Here is a 16,293-nt window from a genome sequence, read left to right as displayed (position 1 = left end):
CGACCAATGTAACTTGAACTTAATCTTAGCTCAAAATAACTTTAGTTTGTCGTTGACCATAATAATTTCAACTCAACCTCATCTAAAATATTTTTAACTTAATCTTAGTTAGAGTAACTTCATCTCAGCTTTGAAAAAATTTATCTATTTCGGTCTTAGTTAGAGTAACTTCATCTTAATCTTAATTAGAGTAACTTAATCCACACAAGCTAAGATTAAGTGGGATGGACTGACCTACTTTAATAGTTCTACCAGAAATTAGGCCAAAAAAAAAGTTTATCTATTTCAAATTTCCTTCTTTAACCTCTATATCTAAATTAAATTTCAATAGTCTTAAAAAGAATTTGCGAATGAAAAAATAACTAATATATCTCAACTTAAATGATTTATCACACATTTAAATATATTTTATATATTAAAATAATTTATTTTTATAAATTTTAATTATATCATAATAAACACTTATTCTAACGAAATAAAAGAGTAGTAGTAGTAGCAGCAGCAGTAATTAAAAATGTATTAATCTTTCAAAATCTTAAAAATCCATAAAGTACTTTGAAATCTTAGAAATCCATTAAAATCTTGGGTTAAGAATCCTGATTGTAAAAAGTCTTTTAAAAAAAATCTTTTAAAATCCCACAAAATCAATACAATCCCACATAATCTTTTAAAATCTTCAAGATTGTTTTTGTCAAAATATTCTCTCAAAATCCCAATCCAATACACCCCCCTACATTCTATGGTTGTAGGCTTAATTTTTTCAATGAGTGAAATTTTAGGCGTCATTCAACAGCAAAAAAATTAAAATTAAAATGTGTTATACTTATATGATAACAACGAAGCAATATAAAAAATATGTACTCACAACACAAGTGCACGTAAAATTTTTGAAAGAAAATTGAGAGTTAGAAATAAAAAATAGAGTGTGTCATCAAAATGGTATTATATAGTACTCTAACTTTTAAACCAATTTAGGAAATAATTATACTATTTTTTTTTTGTGTGCTGCCACTAATTGGTTTAAACATAATGTAGGTTGAATAATAGCATTTTACACGTATTTGTTTCATAACACACAATTTTAATACATCACTTTTTTTGTTACTTATTTTAACTTGGACCAATTGCACGTATAAATTAATAACAATTTAAAAAAATATTTATATATACTATCAATTGCTCGTATCAATTAATCACAATTTCAAAATATATTTATAATTTGGTATAATCAACTATACATATCAATTAGAAATATTTTGATTTCCTGTAATAAATTATATATAATTCAATAGTAACTAATTTTTTAATTCATTAGGTATAAAAAAATAGCTTAAAGAAATATTCAACTAGCAGTACATTATATGTCACCTTAAAACATTATAATTTTGATATAATAAATAATAAGTATTATAAATTCATAAAATATAAAACATTAAGGTAACAAAAAAGAAATCTTCAATATATATATATATATATATATATATATATATATATATTGCGAGGATTTGATGTTACTTCAAATTAACATTAAATTTTAATTTTGGGAGACATTTATATTTGAATTAATTTTGTGGTTACGTATCAATTTTTAAAATTAACATTAAATCTTAATTTAATCAAAAGATGACTGTTTTTAAATTTGCATTTATATTTGATTGAAGAATTTCATAGCTATCGAATTAACCAATAATATATTTTGTTTCCGTAATAAAATTATTAATTACATATGATCATTGGTACATTTAAATCTCAATCACAATCCTTGCCATTGTATTGTAATAGATTTAAAAAAAAGATAAATACATTTATTTATTTATGATTATAATTTTAATATAATGAATATTATAAATTCATAAAATATAAAATATCAGGTAACAAAAAAGCAATCTTCAATAATATATATATATATATATATAATTATTTAAAAAATTATTTAATTAAACAGTATATTATATGTCACCTTAAAACATTATAATTTTGATATAATAAATAATAAATATTATAAATTCGTAAAATATAAAAAAATTAAGGTAACAATAAAGAAATCTTCAATATATATAGAAATATATTGAGTGCGAGGATTTGTTGTTACTTCAAATTAACATTAAATTTTAATGTTGGAAGGCATTTATATTTGAATTAATTGTGTGGTTACGTATTAGTTTTTCAAATTAACATTAAATTTTAATTTAATCAAAATATAACTTTTTAAATTTGCATTTATATTTGATTGAAGAATTTAATAGCTATCAAATTAAACCGATAACATGTTTTGTTTTCATAATAAAATTATTAATTCCATATGGTCATTGGTACATTTAAATCTCAATCACAATCCTTGCCATCATTGTATTAGAATATATTTTAAAAAAAATAGATAAATGAATTTATATATTTCTAATTAAAAAGCTATGTGTATTTTATTTCAACGTTAAACGTATATAATTCAATATTTTGTCATCGGAAATAAATATTTTAATTTTCTCTAATAAACTATATATAATTCAGTAGTAACAATTTAAAAAACAAATTTTGAATGGTGATCTGGAAAGTGGGAAACTGGGTGAGTCGCGTTACGAGTAGAGGGGGAAGGAGTTAAAATAGAGGGTTATTAATTAGCCAAAAAGCCGTTTTTATTTTTGTATTCTGTGGGCGTCTTTCTCTCTCTAGGGAAGGCTCTGGTCAGCCATCCAAACTCAACTCGCTCTTTTTCTTTCAACTATTAACCCATCCCAATACCTAATTACTTAAACACCTCACTCACCTTCCTTCATCCCTCTCATTTCTCAAACACATTCACTTACCCGCCAAAATTTTAATTAACCCATCCAATTCAAACCTCTTTCTTTTCCTCTCTCTCTAGGGTTTCCCTCCCATGGAGGATGCCGTCCCCGATCCCCAACCGGAGGAGCAGCCGCAGCGTCCTCCGCCGCTTCTGAACGGGTACTCCGACGAGCGCTGCGCCAAGAAACCTAAATTCGACGAAGGCGCCGAATTGAAGAGAGTGGCGGAGATTGTGCTCGTTCTCTCCACCATGGCCACTGTGCGTGCCGGGAGGAAGCCCTCCGACGCCGAGGTCGAGCTCATGAGGGAGGCTCGCGCCAAGCTGGCGAGCCTCTGCGAGGGTTTGGCTCCGAAGGATATTGTCGCCGGGGAAGCTATTGGCACCGTCATCGAGGATCTTGGATTGAACTCCAAGCTTAAGGACCAGAGATTAGGGTTTCGAACTCCCAAGATGTCCATTGCCGAGAGGTATTCCCATGCTAAGTGGAAGGTAACCAACCCTCTCTCTCTCTGCTCAATTAACACTTATCATGCTTTTGACTTACTTGTTTTGTTATTTAGTGAACATATATGTAGAATTAAAAGAAATACCATCTCATTGAAATGAGCTGCTGAAGTTAAAGCCTATGTATGTGCTGATTGTTTTGAATTATTGATTTGCGTGAAACGTTGTTATGATAGGTGCTTAAGGAATATTACATTATGTCTATCTTGGTTGTTGTGAATGTGTCCGAGTTAAGAAAATGAGGATAGCAGTGTGTTTGGATATGCATCCCGCACGCGCGTAATTTAGAAGCAACAACATGTAGCTTCCATTCCAATATTGACCTGAAAACAAGCGTAACGTGTGTAGTCAACGCATTACCAAACTTGCACTAAGAATTTTGTGTTCCTGGCACCACGGGATTCACCCGATTCTTATGCAATTGTTTTGTATTTTTTTATGGAGGGAAAAGGAATCTTTTAACCAGATCACTGTATACTTATAAGCTTTAATTACTTGGCTTGGCTTGGCTAAGCTAGTATTGGATTATTTTTCGGTTAGTTTTGTGTTGTCACTCTTATTAATCTTAAACTACCTTCTTGAGTGGGCTTTTTGTCGAGTTTGTTGGAATGTTGAACTCTGTTAATCAGACAAGTATTTTTTTTTCCACGCACAAGTAAGAGCATTAATTTATTTATAGTATGCATGTAATGCTAAGAATGATGCTATACCTTTTCTTTTGGTTAGTTTTTTCTCCTTTATTTACTATCATTTTGGTTCCCAGATGGAAGAAGCAAAGAAATTTTCTGCATCTTCTACACCTTCTACAACACACACATCTCAGCCCTTGCAAACAAACATTGGTGGACCAGTTGACAATCGTGTGCCATCACATGTTGTTCGAATTTTTCCTTCTGATAAATCAAGCCACCCAGCAATCCCTTCTATGGGTACCGTAGTGCCTATTCCTGCCCATGTTTCTGCGGGATCTTCTGCAGCATTGCAATATCAAGTAACCGGCAATGAAGTAAGACCACCAGTGGTTTCTGGTGTGATGCCTAGCAGTCACTTGGGGAGAAATTCATCTTCCTTAGCATTGCCTAAAGTTGAACGCCCACAGTTTAAAGTTGATGGAGGATCAAATGGGTCTCCTTACATGCTGCAAGTCCAAGGTATTGTCTTCTGAAGCTCCTCACCAGATCCAACTTCCAAGGACTGGTGGAGTTACATTTGCGATTGATGAATGATTAACAGTGCAATATGTTTCATTGAATGATGAAATGTGGATTGAATACATTGACTTGGATTTTATTTTACTGTGAAGCAAATAAAACACATAACATTAAATGAATGTTCAGAATAAAGTGCTGTTTTTATGGATGTATACTTACAGGAGTTTCTTCAATGTAAACCTTGGAGTGATGCATGATGTATTTTGAAAGTTGACTGAATTGGTGTATATATAGGTGAATAGGTCTATTGTGAGGTTATTGAATGGATATAATCTCCTAGCAGATGTTGCTCCTGTTTCCTTGTTTTTCAAGAGTCTGGAATTAAACTACCTTCATTTGTCTTTTTTCTCCTTCAATCTCTATTATTTGTATGTAACTGTTATGGAATGCTGGCATTCAGGTTTTAAATATATATTGGCATTTTCTTCTCTCTTTTTTCCCCAGCTTAAGGTGGTAGTCTATTCTCTATTGTATCTTTATAATGTGCATGGGTGTATCTTATGACATTTTAGTCGTGAAATTGAAACTGGAAACTGAATGCTAGAACTTCTAAACTGTAGCAAATTCATCTGCAAACCAACCTTTGGTGAATGCTCCAACATGGTCTATACAGACTCAAGCTGCTTCATTAGCCAGAAGTGCATCAGAAAACAAGGTGCCTGTTCATAACTCTGTCAAGGTTGAGGGAACACCTGATGCAACTGTATCAAGGGCAGGGACACAAATAACAACAGACTCGAGCTTTAGACCATTTATCACTCAAACAGCCCCTGGAAATTTACCTAGTGTGCACCAGCCATTGCAGGCCACAAACATTGTTCAGGCTCCTTTGATTCCTAGTCACACTGATATTGCTAAGATTGTCCAGAAAGTGTTACAACCAAAGCTTCCTGTCCATCCCACGTGGACTCCTCCATCAAGGGATTATATGAATAAGGCTTTCACATGTCAGATGTGTGAACTCAGTGTCAATGAGGTTGATACTGTACTTCTCTGTGATGCTTGTGAAAAGGGATTTCACTTGAAGTGCCTGCAGCCATCAGTCTTGAGAGGAATTCATAATAGAGTTGATTGGCATTGTATGAGGTGCTTGAGTTTAAGTGGTGGAAAGCCTTTGCCTCCAAAATATGGTCGTGTCATGAGATCCTCAAACACACCGCCAAAATTGCCCTCTAATACAGGTGGCGTTCAACCATGTTCTGAGAAGAAAGTAGAGAATATCGATCCAAAGGTCATCCCACAGACGTTAGCAACAAATGGGAGCTCTGTTCCAACTGTTTCCGGTGGCCATCACAATGTTGAGTTGCCATCCGAATCAAAGATACCAGATACCAAAGATATGCAAGGGACTGGCATTTCATCCACCATTGAAGCTATTGATAAGAAGCCTGATCCAAAGAACTCTATGAAATCTCTTAGTGCAGCTTATAGTCCTTCCCCTTGCTTGCTAGGTGAAAATTCTGCTCAACAAATAAATTCTAAGGTTTTGACTGGTAGAGAGACTTCGGAATCTGAGTCTCTTCCTAAATTATCTGAGCTAGCTAAGTGTGAAAATTTGCAATCATCACAAGATTTTCAAGTTGAACATACAATGTCACAAGACAATGCTGAAGTATCATCAGATAAACATGTTGACAGTAATATGATGAATAACCAACAGAAGGAATCTCATGGAGAAGAAAATTTAGTTTATGATATAAAGCGTGATGACCAAGATGCTGCACTTGAAAATTCTGTTGGAACTTCTGGAACTAATACTGATGGTAGACAGCACTCTGCATTATCTTCAGATAGTTCACATGCTGTAGAATGGATTGGTGATGTAGTACAACTTGTAGATGAGAAAAAGTATTACCAATCTTGCTGTGTTGATGGAGTAACATATAGGCTGCAGGGTCATGCTCTTTTCCCCACCGGCCATGGGAAACTAACTCCTTCTAAACTCCAGGCAAGCAAATCATCATGCTTTCCACTATAGTCTAGCAGTTGTTTATATCATACCTGTAGAAATTTAGCTGAAAAATTGTGAAGTAGATATGAATACCAAAAAAGTTGTTTTGGTGTACTGTTTATGTTGTGTTTTGATTGATTTGAACCCTTGTGTAGAATGCTATTTTTATAAATTTCTAGAACTTTAACATAGGGATTTATTTCATTCTTTTTTTCAGTCTATGTGGGAAGATTGCAAAACTGGGTTAAAGTGGGTTAAGGTGACAAACTGCTACTTTCCTGATGATTTGCCTGGGAATATTGGTCATCCGTGTATATCTGAAGTCAACGAGGTATTTTTTATACATACAGATTTATATATAAAATTATAAATAGATGTGTCTTTTTTATTAGATGGATATAAATGCATTCATGCAAGTGTGGAAGTTTGTCATTGGTATGTTAACTATCAGTTTTTATCTAAAGCTAGATTGGTTTACATACACTTATACTCCATAAACTGTTTATTGGTTTGAACTTGTAACCTATGCAGTCAATTTCTATTTTGATTGATATTCCAATCAAATGATTATGCTCCTCATCTTGGACATGATCACTGTTCAGAACCTTATATTGCGTATGGACATTTTTTCTTTGTTGAAGGTTTATGAATCTAATAGTGATAGAACTGAAATGGCTAGCTCTATTCGAGGGCCATGTGAAGTCCTCCCATCTGATAAATTTAAACAAGAGAATGACAGGCGATGTCAGTTACGAAATGAGGAAAGTTCTAGAGTGCAGCCCATTTTCCTATGCAGGTTTGTTTCTTTAAATACATCCATCATTCTAGAGAGTTTTTATTTTATTTTGTTTTAATTTGTGCCTGTTTCATTCAAGTTAATAGTTTTATACAATTTTTTGTATTTCTAATGCAGCCATCAAGTAGAAAATATTATTACAATTTATCGCATGATATTCTTTTGTAGAAAATGATAGAAATCAGGGAGATGAAACAAATAGCTGAGTATGAAAAGGGAGATAAAATGTTTTTAACTATCGTTTAGGCTTGCCATTGGTGGTGAAAAATTGAAAATTGAAACACATTTTCATGCTGCTTGCCAATTTGACTGAGCATTAAGAATGTCATGTTTACTATTTTTATTTCAATTTGATGAAATTTTGATTCAAAAGGGAAAAATGGAAAAACTCCTTAATTTTGGGATAATTACCTTACCAGGAAAAGAATGAATAAGCTTAATTGTCAATTGAACCTGGCTGGCAATCACAAACAAGGACTTTCATGTATATGATGAAGGAAACTCCATTCTCATACAAACCCTTGTAATCAATCTAGCGGCCAACCCCAAAAACGCTACAGTGGGTGGGATAGCACATTCTGGAAGCCAAAAACTGAAATGAAATGGCAATTTGGCAAAGAAAGAATAGCAGCCTGCACTGTACTTGCAGTTGCCAGAGAAGAGGTTCTCTCTGGTGAGTAAGGGTGGATGGCAAGAGTAAAGGATGTCTTTGGAGAAGAGAAAGAGAGAAGAGGAGGGTGGCTGTAGTGCCCAGCGGCTGCTCTGTGGTGCTATTGTGTCCTATTAATCACCTTGGAAACAGGTTGAATGTGGGGGAAGAAAGAAGAGCAGCCTGCACTGTACTTGCAGTTGTCCGGAGAAGAGGTCATCTCTGGTGTGGGTGGGTGGGCAAGAGAAAGAAAGAGGAGGGTTTTGGTGCGTTGCTGCTGGGGGGTATTTTTTTTGTTTTTGTTTTATGTATGACCAGAGTAAATGTTATTTTCACCACTAACCCCACCCTCCTCCTAAACAACACCTCTGCAGGGGTAAAATTGGGTTTTTGAAGCCCATCACAATTCTTCTGTGATTATGCTTGAGAAGGTTGTGATTTGGCTGTGACCCCAAAAATGCCACACATCAATGTGGCCAGCGTTATCAATTGTGGAAAGCTAATAATCTGCTATATCATATAGCAGATAGCATTGCAGGCAAATAAAAAAAGTCACAGAGTGGTTGAATTATGATATATGTCAATTATATATGCATAAAAAATAAGTTGTATGCAGAAAAAAAAAGAAGCCTAAAATTGACATAATATTAATTCAAAAGTTCAATTGGCTGGAGACTTGCCAAACATGACAAGAGAATGCAGGGTCTATGCCTCAACCACGAAGCCCATAGCAGCCACAATAGCAGATGGAGTTGTGATTGTGGATCCAAGGAGTTCGGTAATGCAATAGCACTAAGTGGCTATTTGACAACACTAGATGTGGCTGTAGTGCCCAGTGGCCATTCTGCTGCTATTGTGCACTACTAATTACCTTGGTAACAGTCGCATTTGATAACTTCGGTTAGCCTACTCATCTTGGAAAACATTCCAGGCTAACAAGACCAACATAATCCATGAGTCTAATCTGAGTACTTTACTTTAACTTCCCATTAACAAAGAGATAACATATGGGCTGACCCGATATAGATACTTCACCTTATTTACTACCCTATTGTTTAATCAATCTGGAAAAAATCTGAATAAAATCAGAGTTGATATTTTGGTCTTGTCAAATTTTCTTCTTTTCTTTTTGTTGAGGTGCTTAAGTGATTTGACTTGTTTTGCAGGTGGTTTTATGATGAATTCAAGAAGTTATTTCAACCTGTAATCAGTTGATTATGTCTTGAACTTATATGTTTTGTGGTTCCTACATGGTGCCATTTTTGTGGTGAGTATTTGACCCATTATCGGTCCATATTGTCGGCTGAAACTTTTTTTTATCCTAATGTATCTACTGAATATTTCTATCCCCTTAGATCACTTGTGTGCCTTAGTAAAATTGTGAGAACCTCCACGATGAAGCAAACATGATAATTTAATAATCATAGAATCCAAACATAGAATCATAGAATCCAAACATGATAATTTAATAATCATATTCTTTATCTCCATGATGAAGCAATTAAATTGGAACAAGGGAAAAATAATTGGAAATTTGGGATAACAATCATAACAAACAAATAGGACTTTCAAGTCGTTTCAAACAGAAATCAGCCTACTACTGTCTTAGTGGTTTTGAACTTTACATTGAGGATAATTTTTAAGAGAAGATACCTGAATTGAACAGAAGTGAATTCAAACTTGGAACCGACCAAGAACAGATGAATATAGAGGAAGCAACAAACACGAGCCCACTTGATTCATTTATTATAGTCATTTTAGCTTCATGTACATTAAGTTGTGAATCTACTTTTCATTTATATATTTCCTTCTTTTCTCTTATTTGAAACAATAGTTAACTAGGTAGATTGAAGAATGCATAGCATGTTATTGATAAATTTGGACGATGCAGTTTTAGAACATCTGGTTAGCTTTTTTGCCTGTAATATGATGCATGGACACCTAAGCCTTTAAAATAATTTTGAAGACATATATGAAGGGATGTTAGGGGAGAATAGTATCCCAAAGAAGCAATATAAGGAGAGATAAAAATGGTAAAAGCGGTATTTGGTGGGGTCTTGATTCTCAACGTCCCAGTTCCTGTACTGATCTTTGATGTGCTTTTGTTTGGATGCAGGTATTTGGTGGGGCTTCGAACAGGATATTTCTTGGATGGGTAATTAAGCATGCATTAAGATTCAATTGAGACCCATTATAAGGCACATTGCAGAAGCATTGCCTCCTCGTACAGAGTGTTTTATCATTTCAGCATGAATTGCTTTTGGTGTAAAATATGTAACTGAATCTGTGGACTGCTTAGTTTAGCTTTCGCTTTGGTAGTTCTTTTTCTGATAGATATTCATTCTGTATAATTCTTTTTTGGGCATTAGGCTCTTTAGGCCCAATAATTACATTATTATCTTTGAATTAGATCAGTGTAGTTCCCTTAGTTTGCTGAATTGTAAGATACTTCATTTGTACAAAAGCCATTTCTTCTAAAATGCATAACCTGGCAATTTGGTTATCAATTTGGCGACCAGTGATGCTTTTTCTAGCTATCGCCAAGGTATTCTAGATTCTGCTGGCTGAGCTGTAGTATTGGGTCATGGGTTGTTTACAGCAGGTATTTTAATAAAACATGTTCAAATCGTCCACTTAATAGTAAAATGATATTTATTGAGTCAGGTATATTCACTTCTCTTTTCAAACATGAAACTACTTTCTTAATGCTGAATTTTGGGTTAAGAATTTGAATCCTGCTTGGGTCGGTCTCGGAGATTCATCTCATTTGCACTTTGTATTATGTGTAATGCAACATGGAGTTTTTGTATGACTTGGCGGGCGAAACGAAAGGGGTAATTTTTTTTTCTTCTCAATTATTAAATGAGTAAAATTTAAATTAATATAAAAAAGAAATAAGTAGTAGAATTTTCTACAACTTCTGAACAAAAAGTCTAAAACTGTTTTATTATTATTTTTTCATTGAAGTCGTAGAAAAAAGTTTCTGGCTTAATTTTTTTTTTTACTTTAAAGTCGTAAATATTTTAACTTTTTTTAATTAGAAGTCGTAAATTCTTTACTACAAAGTTGCAAATAATTTTTTGATTTTATTTGTTCTTTTTTAATTTTTTTCCTATATTTTCTATTTGTTTTTATAATATTATTTTTATATTATTTTATTTAATATTTTAATATTTTTTACTAATTTTAAGGATTATTATTTATTTTATAAATTAGAAAAACAATGCAAAAGACATAAATTTAAATAAAAATATTAAAATATACTATATGTATTTATTTAACAAAAATATTAAAATATTTTATTGTTAATATTAACAAATAATATTAACTTAAAATTTATCAAATAATGAGTATTTCTTAAATATTAAATAAAACAATATAACATATATTAAATAAAATTAAAAAATTATTTATAATTTTAAAGTCATAAATAATTTATGATTTTTAATTAAAAAAATTAAAATACATACAAGTTTAAAGTCATATTAAAAAAATATTAAAGTCGTAAACTTTTTATGATTTCAATGAAATAAATAAAAATCATAAAATAATTTATGACTTTTTGCTCATAAGTGATAATGTATCCTATGAATTACTAATTTTCAGATATTGATTTAAATTTTAATCCCAATTGATAATTTAGAAAGAAAAAAAAAAAAAACTACCCTGATGGTCGTTTGGCTCACTTGGCGGTATGACTACTAAAAGACTGATGTCATAAATTGTCCATTTTGGATAGGATTGGATGGTTTTAACATTGATCATATGAAGTCATAAATTGTTCATTTTGAATAAGATTGGATGTTCTTTAACCTTGATAATCGAGATGACAGTCTCCATGATAAAACAATGGTGAAAATTATGATAAAACAATGATGAAAAAAGGTGGGGATGCGAAGATCAAATAAGGGGGTGTTGGGCCATGTTCTTTGTTCTGAGGTTTGATTCACAAGGCCCAAGAAAGATCTCTTCATGGGATTCCATTTGCTATTATAAACAGAACAGCATAAAATGTGTGTGGCTGGGGAGTTAATAGATTGATTCTCGTGTTAAATTTAAATTTCATATAATATTATCATATATCTGACAATAAATATTCATGAATTTTAATTGGGTTCCACCTATTTAAATTTTATCAAGAGAAAAATATGAAAATAATTTTTCCATATAGTTTTGACTAAAAAGAAAAACAATTGATCTACTACTAAAAATGCGTTGTTATTAGTATTTTCTTTTATCGATTCCTATAAGAAAAGCAATTGATCTACAACTAAAAAAAAGTCGTGGGATGTAATAAAGAAAAAAGAGAATACTCCACGTACACAAATTATAACCACTTAAAAAGAAATTGATCATAACTATGTGATATTAAAAGAATAAACTATATATTAATTCCTCTAAAAAAACTATATATTAAATTAATATGCCACGTATACATATTTTAAAGGACCGATTTAATGTATTTATATGATAAATTCTCAGAGCTACTAGTACGCAAGAAAAGCACACAAGCTTTTTTCTTTTCTTTTCTGAGAGAAAAGTACACAAGCTATTATTGGATTTGAAAAAATATTTATAGTAACCAAAGTCTTAAATGACATCTAAAGAGAAATAGAGAGGAAAGTACAAGTATAAATATAATAGGTTATATGATCTGATATATATATATATATATAAAAGAGCTGAACAGAAATAGTAATATGTATAAATAAACATTTATATATTATATTATCACTTATTGGATTTGGACCTCAAAAGTTCTCTCCTTTTAACTTTCGTATGGTATAGTAGACAAAAAAAGATGAAATTCATAGAGGACAAAAGAAAGCTAGAAGATTTTGTTTATAATTTTTTATCAAGTTGTGGTTCTAGGTGATTAATTAACCGTAGTGGTTTTGAACTAAAATAATATATATTTGTAGCTAAATTTACTAAGATATTAGAAAGTACCACAGCAACCAAGCTTAACTTGCAAAACCAAAATATATTCCTTTGAAAAGATCTTAAGCTAGCAACAAAGCACAAACATCAACCCACGAGTAAGCATTCTCATTAAAACTTTTATTCTTCTTTATTATAAGGCCTCATTCCTGTCTCAAAAGTCCAAATCTGATGTTCTGAACCAGAAGGGTCACACCCACAAGAAAAACTAGGCAGAGAACCGTTGCACAAGCATATATGCAGAAGGGAAATAACTACCAACTTACTCTTGACCATCCCACCATGTCTTTGACATATCTCTTTGGGCTAAAAGTCTCCTATTCTCTTTGGTTGAATGACCTTATTAAGTAACTAAAGGTAGCCTACCACAAACGTAATTATTTTGGTTTCACCAAAAATACGAGTAGTGATAATTCCTAATCCACTAATCTAAATAGATGTTAAATTCAAAGTATGAAAACGAAAAGGATAAATTGTAAATTTAGTTCTTGTATTTGACATGATTTGTTTTAATCTCTATATGAAAAAAAAATCTATATTTTGATATTCATTTGAAAATTTATTTACAAATTAATACCTAACGTTTATTAAAGTTATAACTGTGTTGAAATTTATTTCATGAAGAAAATAAAACAAAAAAAAATGATATGTCAAGTAGCTAGGGACTAAAATATAACATTATTATATAGGAAATAAAATGAAATATTTTTTAAGTAGAGACTAAAATGAAAAATAGTATCAAATATAGGGATCAAATCTAATACCGTTACAAGTTTGGTAAATAATAGATATCAATTCATAAATGTTTTTCTATATAAAAAGATTAAAATGTTGAATTTCTTTTATAGGTATTAAAAGTCTTAGATGCAAAAACTAAAATTTTAATTTATCCAAATGAACCAATTGATTTTAAGTTTTAGGGTGTGTTTGAATTGGTGTGAGTTATGTCCAAGACATCCTTTGTGAGAGTATCACTCCCGTTGAACATGTATCAGAATGTGGGATTAAGGTAAAAACAAAGCAACGATTAATTAAGAGATATAAGTAGATGCTAGATTATTATAATGTTCATAAACTAACAATTAAAGTATGCAAGAGATAACCAAATATGCTAAAAAAATAACATAAAATGTGTGTGAGCATTCTTTACAAGGGTAGTAGTATTGCATATAGATTGTAAGAAGATAAAGTGGTCGGCATTGTTTCACGTAAATGGCGATTATCACGGTGGTTTGGACTTTGGACTTTGAAGAAGGAGGGGGGCATTAGCTAGTCAGTTGACAAAGATTCCAAGTTTTTGGATTCGAGTGTAAATTAAATTTCAGAGGAATTAAGTGTCATATATAGTTGCAGTGCAAAAAAAAAAAAAAAGTGTCATATACAGTATCACATCATTTATTTGTGCCGTTCAGATTTTGACTGTGGAAGTTAATCCTATCTTTTCTTGTTCTTAAATCTAATATAGTTTTGTGTCAAACCCTACTAATTAAACTGTCAACATAAAATAAGTATACATTGTAGGCCAATAACAGATACAGTTAGTTAATTACAATTTTGTAGGTAGTATCATTTAAAACTCAGATTGCGTAATTTTAAGTGCACTTCTAGGATCATTCAACCGAGATATGTGAAATTAATTAAGTCTCAGAGCCTAGTCCTATATATAATCCAATAATTAATGAAATTACAAAAACAAAGTTCTTACGTTTCCATTCATTATTGATGGAATTGTACACGGAGGCAAATTTTTAAAAACCAGTTGATGGCAATGTATGCATTTGTTTTTCATTTTTATGACCAAATAATATAGAGGTAGTGAAAGATACAGATAACCTTCTCAAACCTAGCTATAAGACATCTCTGAAGCCCTCACCCCTACTCTCGGTCTCTATATATTGCGTAATCTACAATTTGACCCCTATAATGAAGAATCCGAGGATAGATATGCATGGCGTTTTCAACAGTTTTTGTTTTTTACTTATTTATTTAATTTTCTTATATATGTGCTATGTGGTGAAATTACGTTTCGTAATTACAACTTTAAATTTAACTTAGTTAAAAAAAGCGTAACTTTAAGATGATTATTATAATTTTATTTTATTCACGATGACTTAATATGGAAATCCATTTGCAATTAGGAAACTTTATACCCAAATTTGACCGATAAAACTCTAGAACGTACGTTTGCTTCTCTCAACTGTTTTTGAACGTCTTCATTATACGAGAGAACACGGCCGGTTTCATATTAAGATGTAAATGAACTTAATTGATGACCATATGTAAAAAAAAAAAAAGGATTAACAATATGACATGCAATGCATGCTATTGCTGAATTAATCTGTAGTTGTGAAGCAACTGAATTCTTGGGGCATCTGCTTTGAAGCTTCTTGTTGCATTTCTTTCCCCTTACCAACTATAAAGACCGATTCTGAGGACACATATCTGAATTGTGATTTCAGAAAAGTAATATACTCTCATGCTTTTAGCAAAACCTTCAATTTACCTTTTCTTCGAAAAGGATATGTGAAAACCATCTTTGTTATCCATAAATTCAGGGTTTAAAATTTCTTAGCCTTTAATTAGGAAAAATAGGAAGTGAAAGGAATATTAAGGGGAAAAAAATAGCAAACGAAAAAGAGATCAAATTAAAGTTATACGAACTTGTATAATAAAGGGAACACAACCTAAAAAAAAAACCCCAGTAAGATGAGCCCTGGAGTAAATGCTTATGGTAGCTTAAAGTTGATTACAGTATAACTTACTAATTGATTCCTATTTACATCCCAGAAAAGAAATACTACCATTCCATTTATTCGTTTTGGTAGGTACAGACTGATGAACCTTGATCTCTGGGGTGATGACTTAATTAATAATGAAATAATTAATCATCATTTGGTTTTTAATTGATTACTTTGACTCTCCTTATTTTATAATAAAGCCCTAAACAGCCGACAAAAAGTACAAGAATAAACTTAATAAAAAATTGTAAAAGTTGCTTAGTAAAGAGTAATCAATTTAAGTTGTTATTTACATGGCAAACGTTGGGCAAATGAAAGGAAACTTACGTAGCCTTAGGAACCATTATTGTCATCTTCTTTGTTTTTCACCGCATAGGTAGCCAGTTAATTGATTCCTTAAAATACGTATCATTACTCAATAATCTAACAATATATTTTAATCTAAACTGCTTAATTAGCTGTATCATTATGCATTGAGCTATGTTTTTTTATATAGAGTGAAAAAGGCTATGATCGAAAACTTTGCATATAGCACTCACTGTCTTATGATTTAGTACCTTTTTTACAGATAATATAACCAATATGGCATTCTGATATCATAGTATATAGGGATTAATTAATGCAATAAGATATTTTAATCATTTATACACACTAAATCTGATATCAAAGTATATATGGAGTATAATAAACTTTAATTCAGAATTTAGATCGTCTGCTC

The 16,293-nt window shown here is 31.6% G+C and overlaps 1 protein-coding gene across 1 annotated transcript; it reads left to right on the top strand.

Moving 5' to 3' along the window:
* Window positions 1-2,640: 2,640 nt before the first annotated feature.
* LOC114402707 lies at window positions 2,641-10,403 on the top strand. The gene is made up of 7 exons (XM_028365366.1): window positions 2,641-3,274; window positions 4,053-4,440; window positions 5,061-6,448; window positions 6,669-6,782; window positions 7,093-7,247; window positions 9,063-9,163; window positions 10,013-10,403. The coding sequence occupies exons 1-6, from the start codon at window positions 2,876-2,878 to the stop codon at window positions 9,109-9,111; spliced, it is 2,493 nt and encodes an 830-aa protein (XP_028221167.1). The 5' UTR covers window positions 2,641-2,875; the 3' UTR covers window positions 9,112-9,163; window positions 10,013-10,403.
* The last annotated feature ends 5,890 nt before the right edge of the window (window positions 10,404-16,293 follow it).

The sequence above is a fragment of the Glycine soja genome, chromosome 2, assembly GCF_004193775.1.
Source record: "Glycine soja cultivar W05 chromosome 2, ASM419377v2, whole genome shotgun sequence".
NCBI classification, from domain to species: domain Eukaryota; kingdom Viridiplantae; phylum Streptophyta; class Magnoliopsida; order Fabales; family Fabaceae; genus Glycine; species Glycine soja.
This window is presented reverse-complemented; position numbering and strand designations above follow the sequence as displayed.

Bases quoted from the DNA above. Each gene is read 5' to 3' on its own strand.
- LOC114402707 (XM_028365366.1), top strand. From the start codon at position 2,876: ATGGAGGATGCCGTCCCCGATCCCCAACCGGAGGAGCAGCCGCAGCGT. The intron at 3,275-4,052 runs GTAACCAACCCT...TTTGGTTCCCAG, and splicing joins ATTCCCATGCTAAGTGGAAG to ATGGAAGAAGCAAAGAAATT. The intron at 6,449-6,668 runs GCAAGCAAATCA...TCTTTTTTTCAG, and splicing joins TAACTCCTTCTAAACTCCAG to TCTATGTGGGAAGATTGCAA.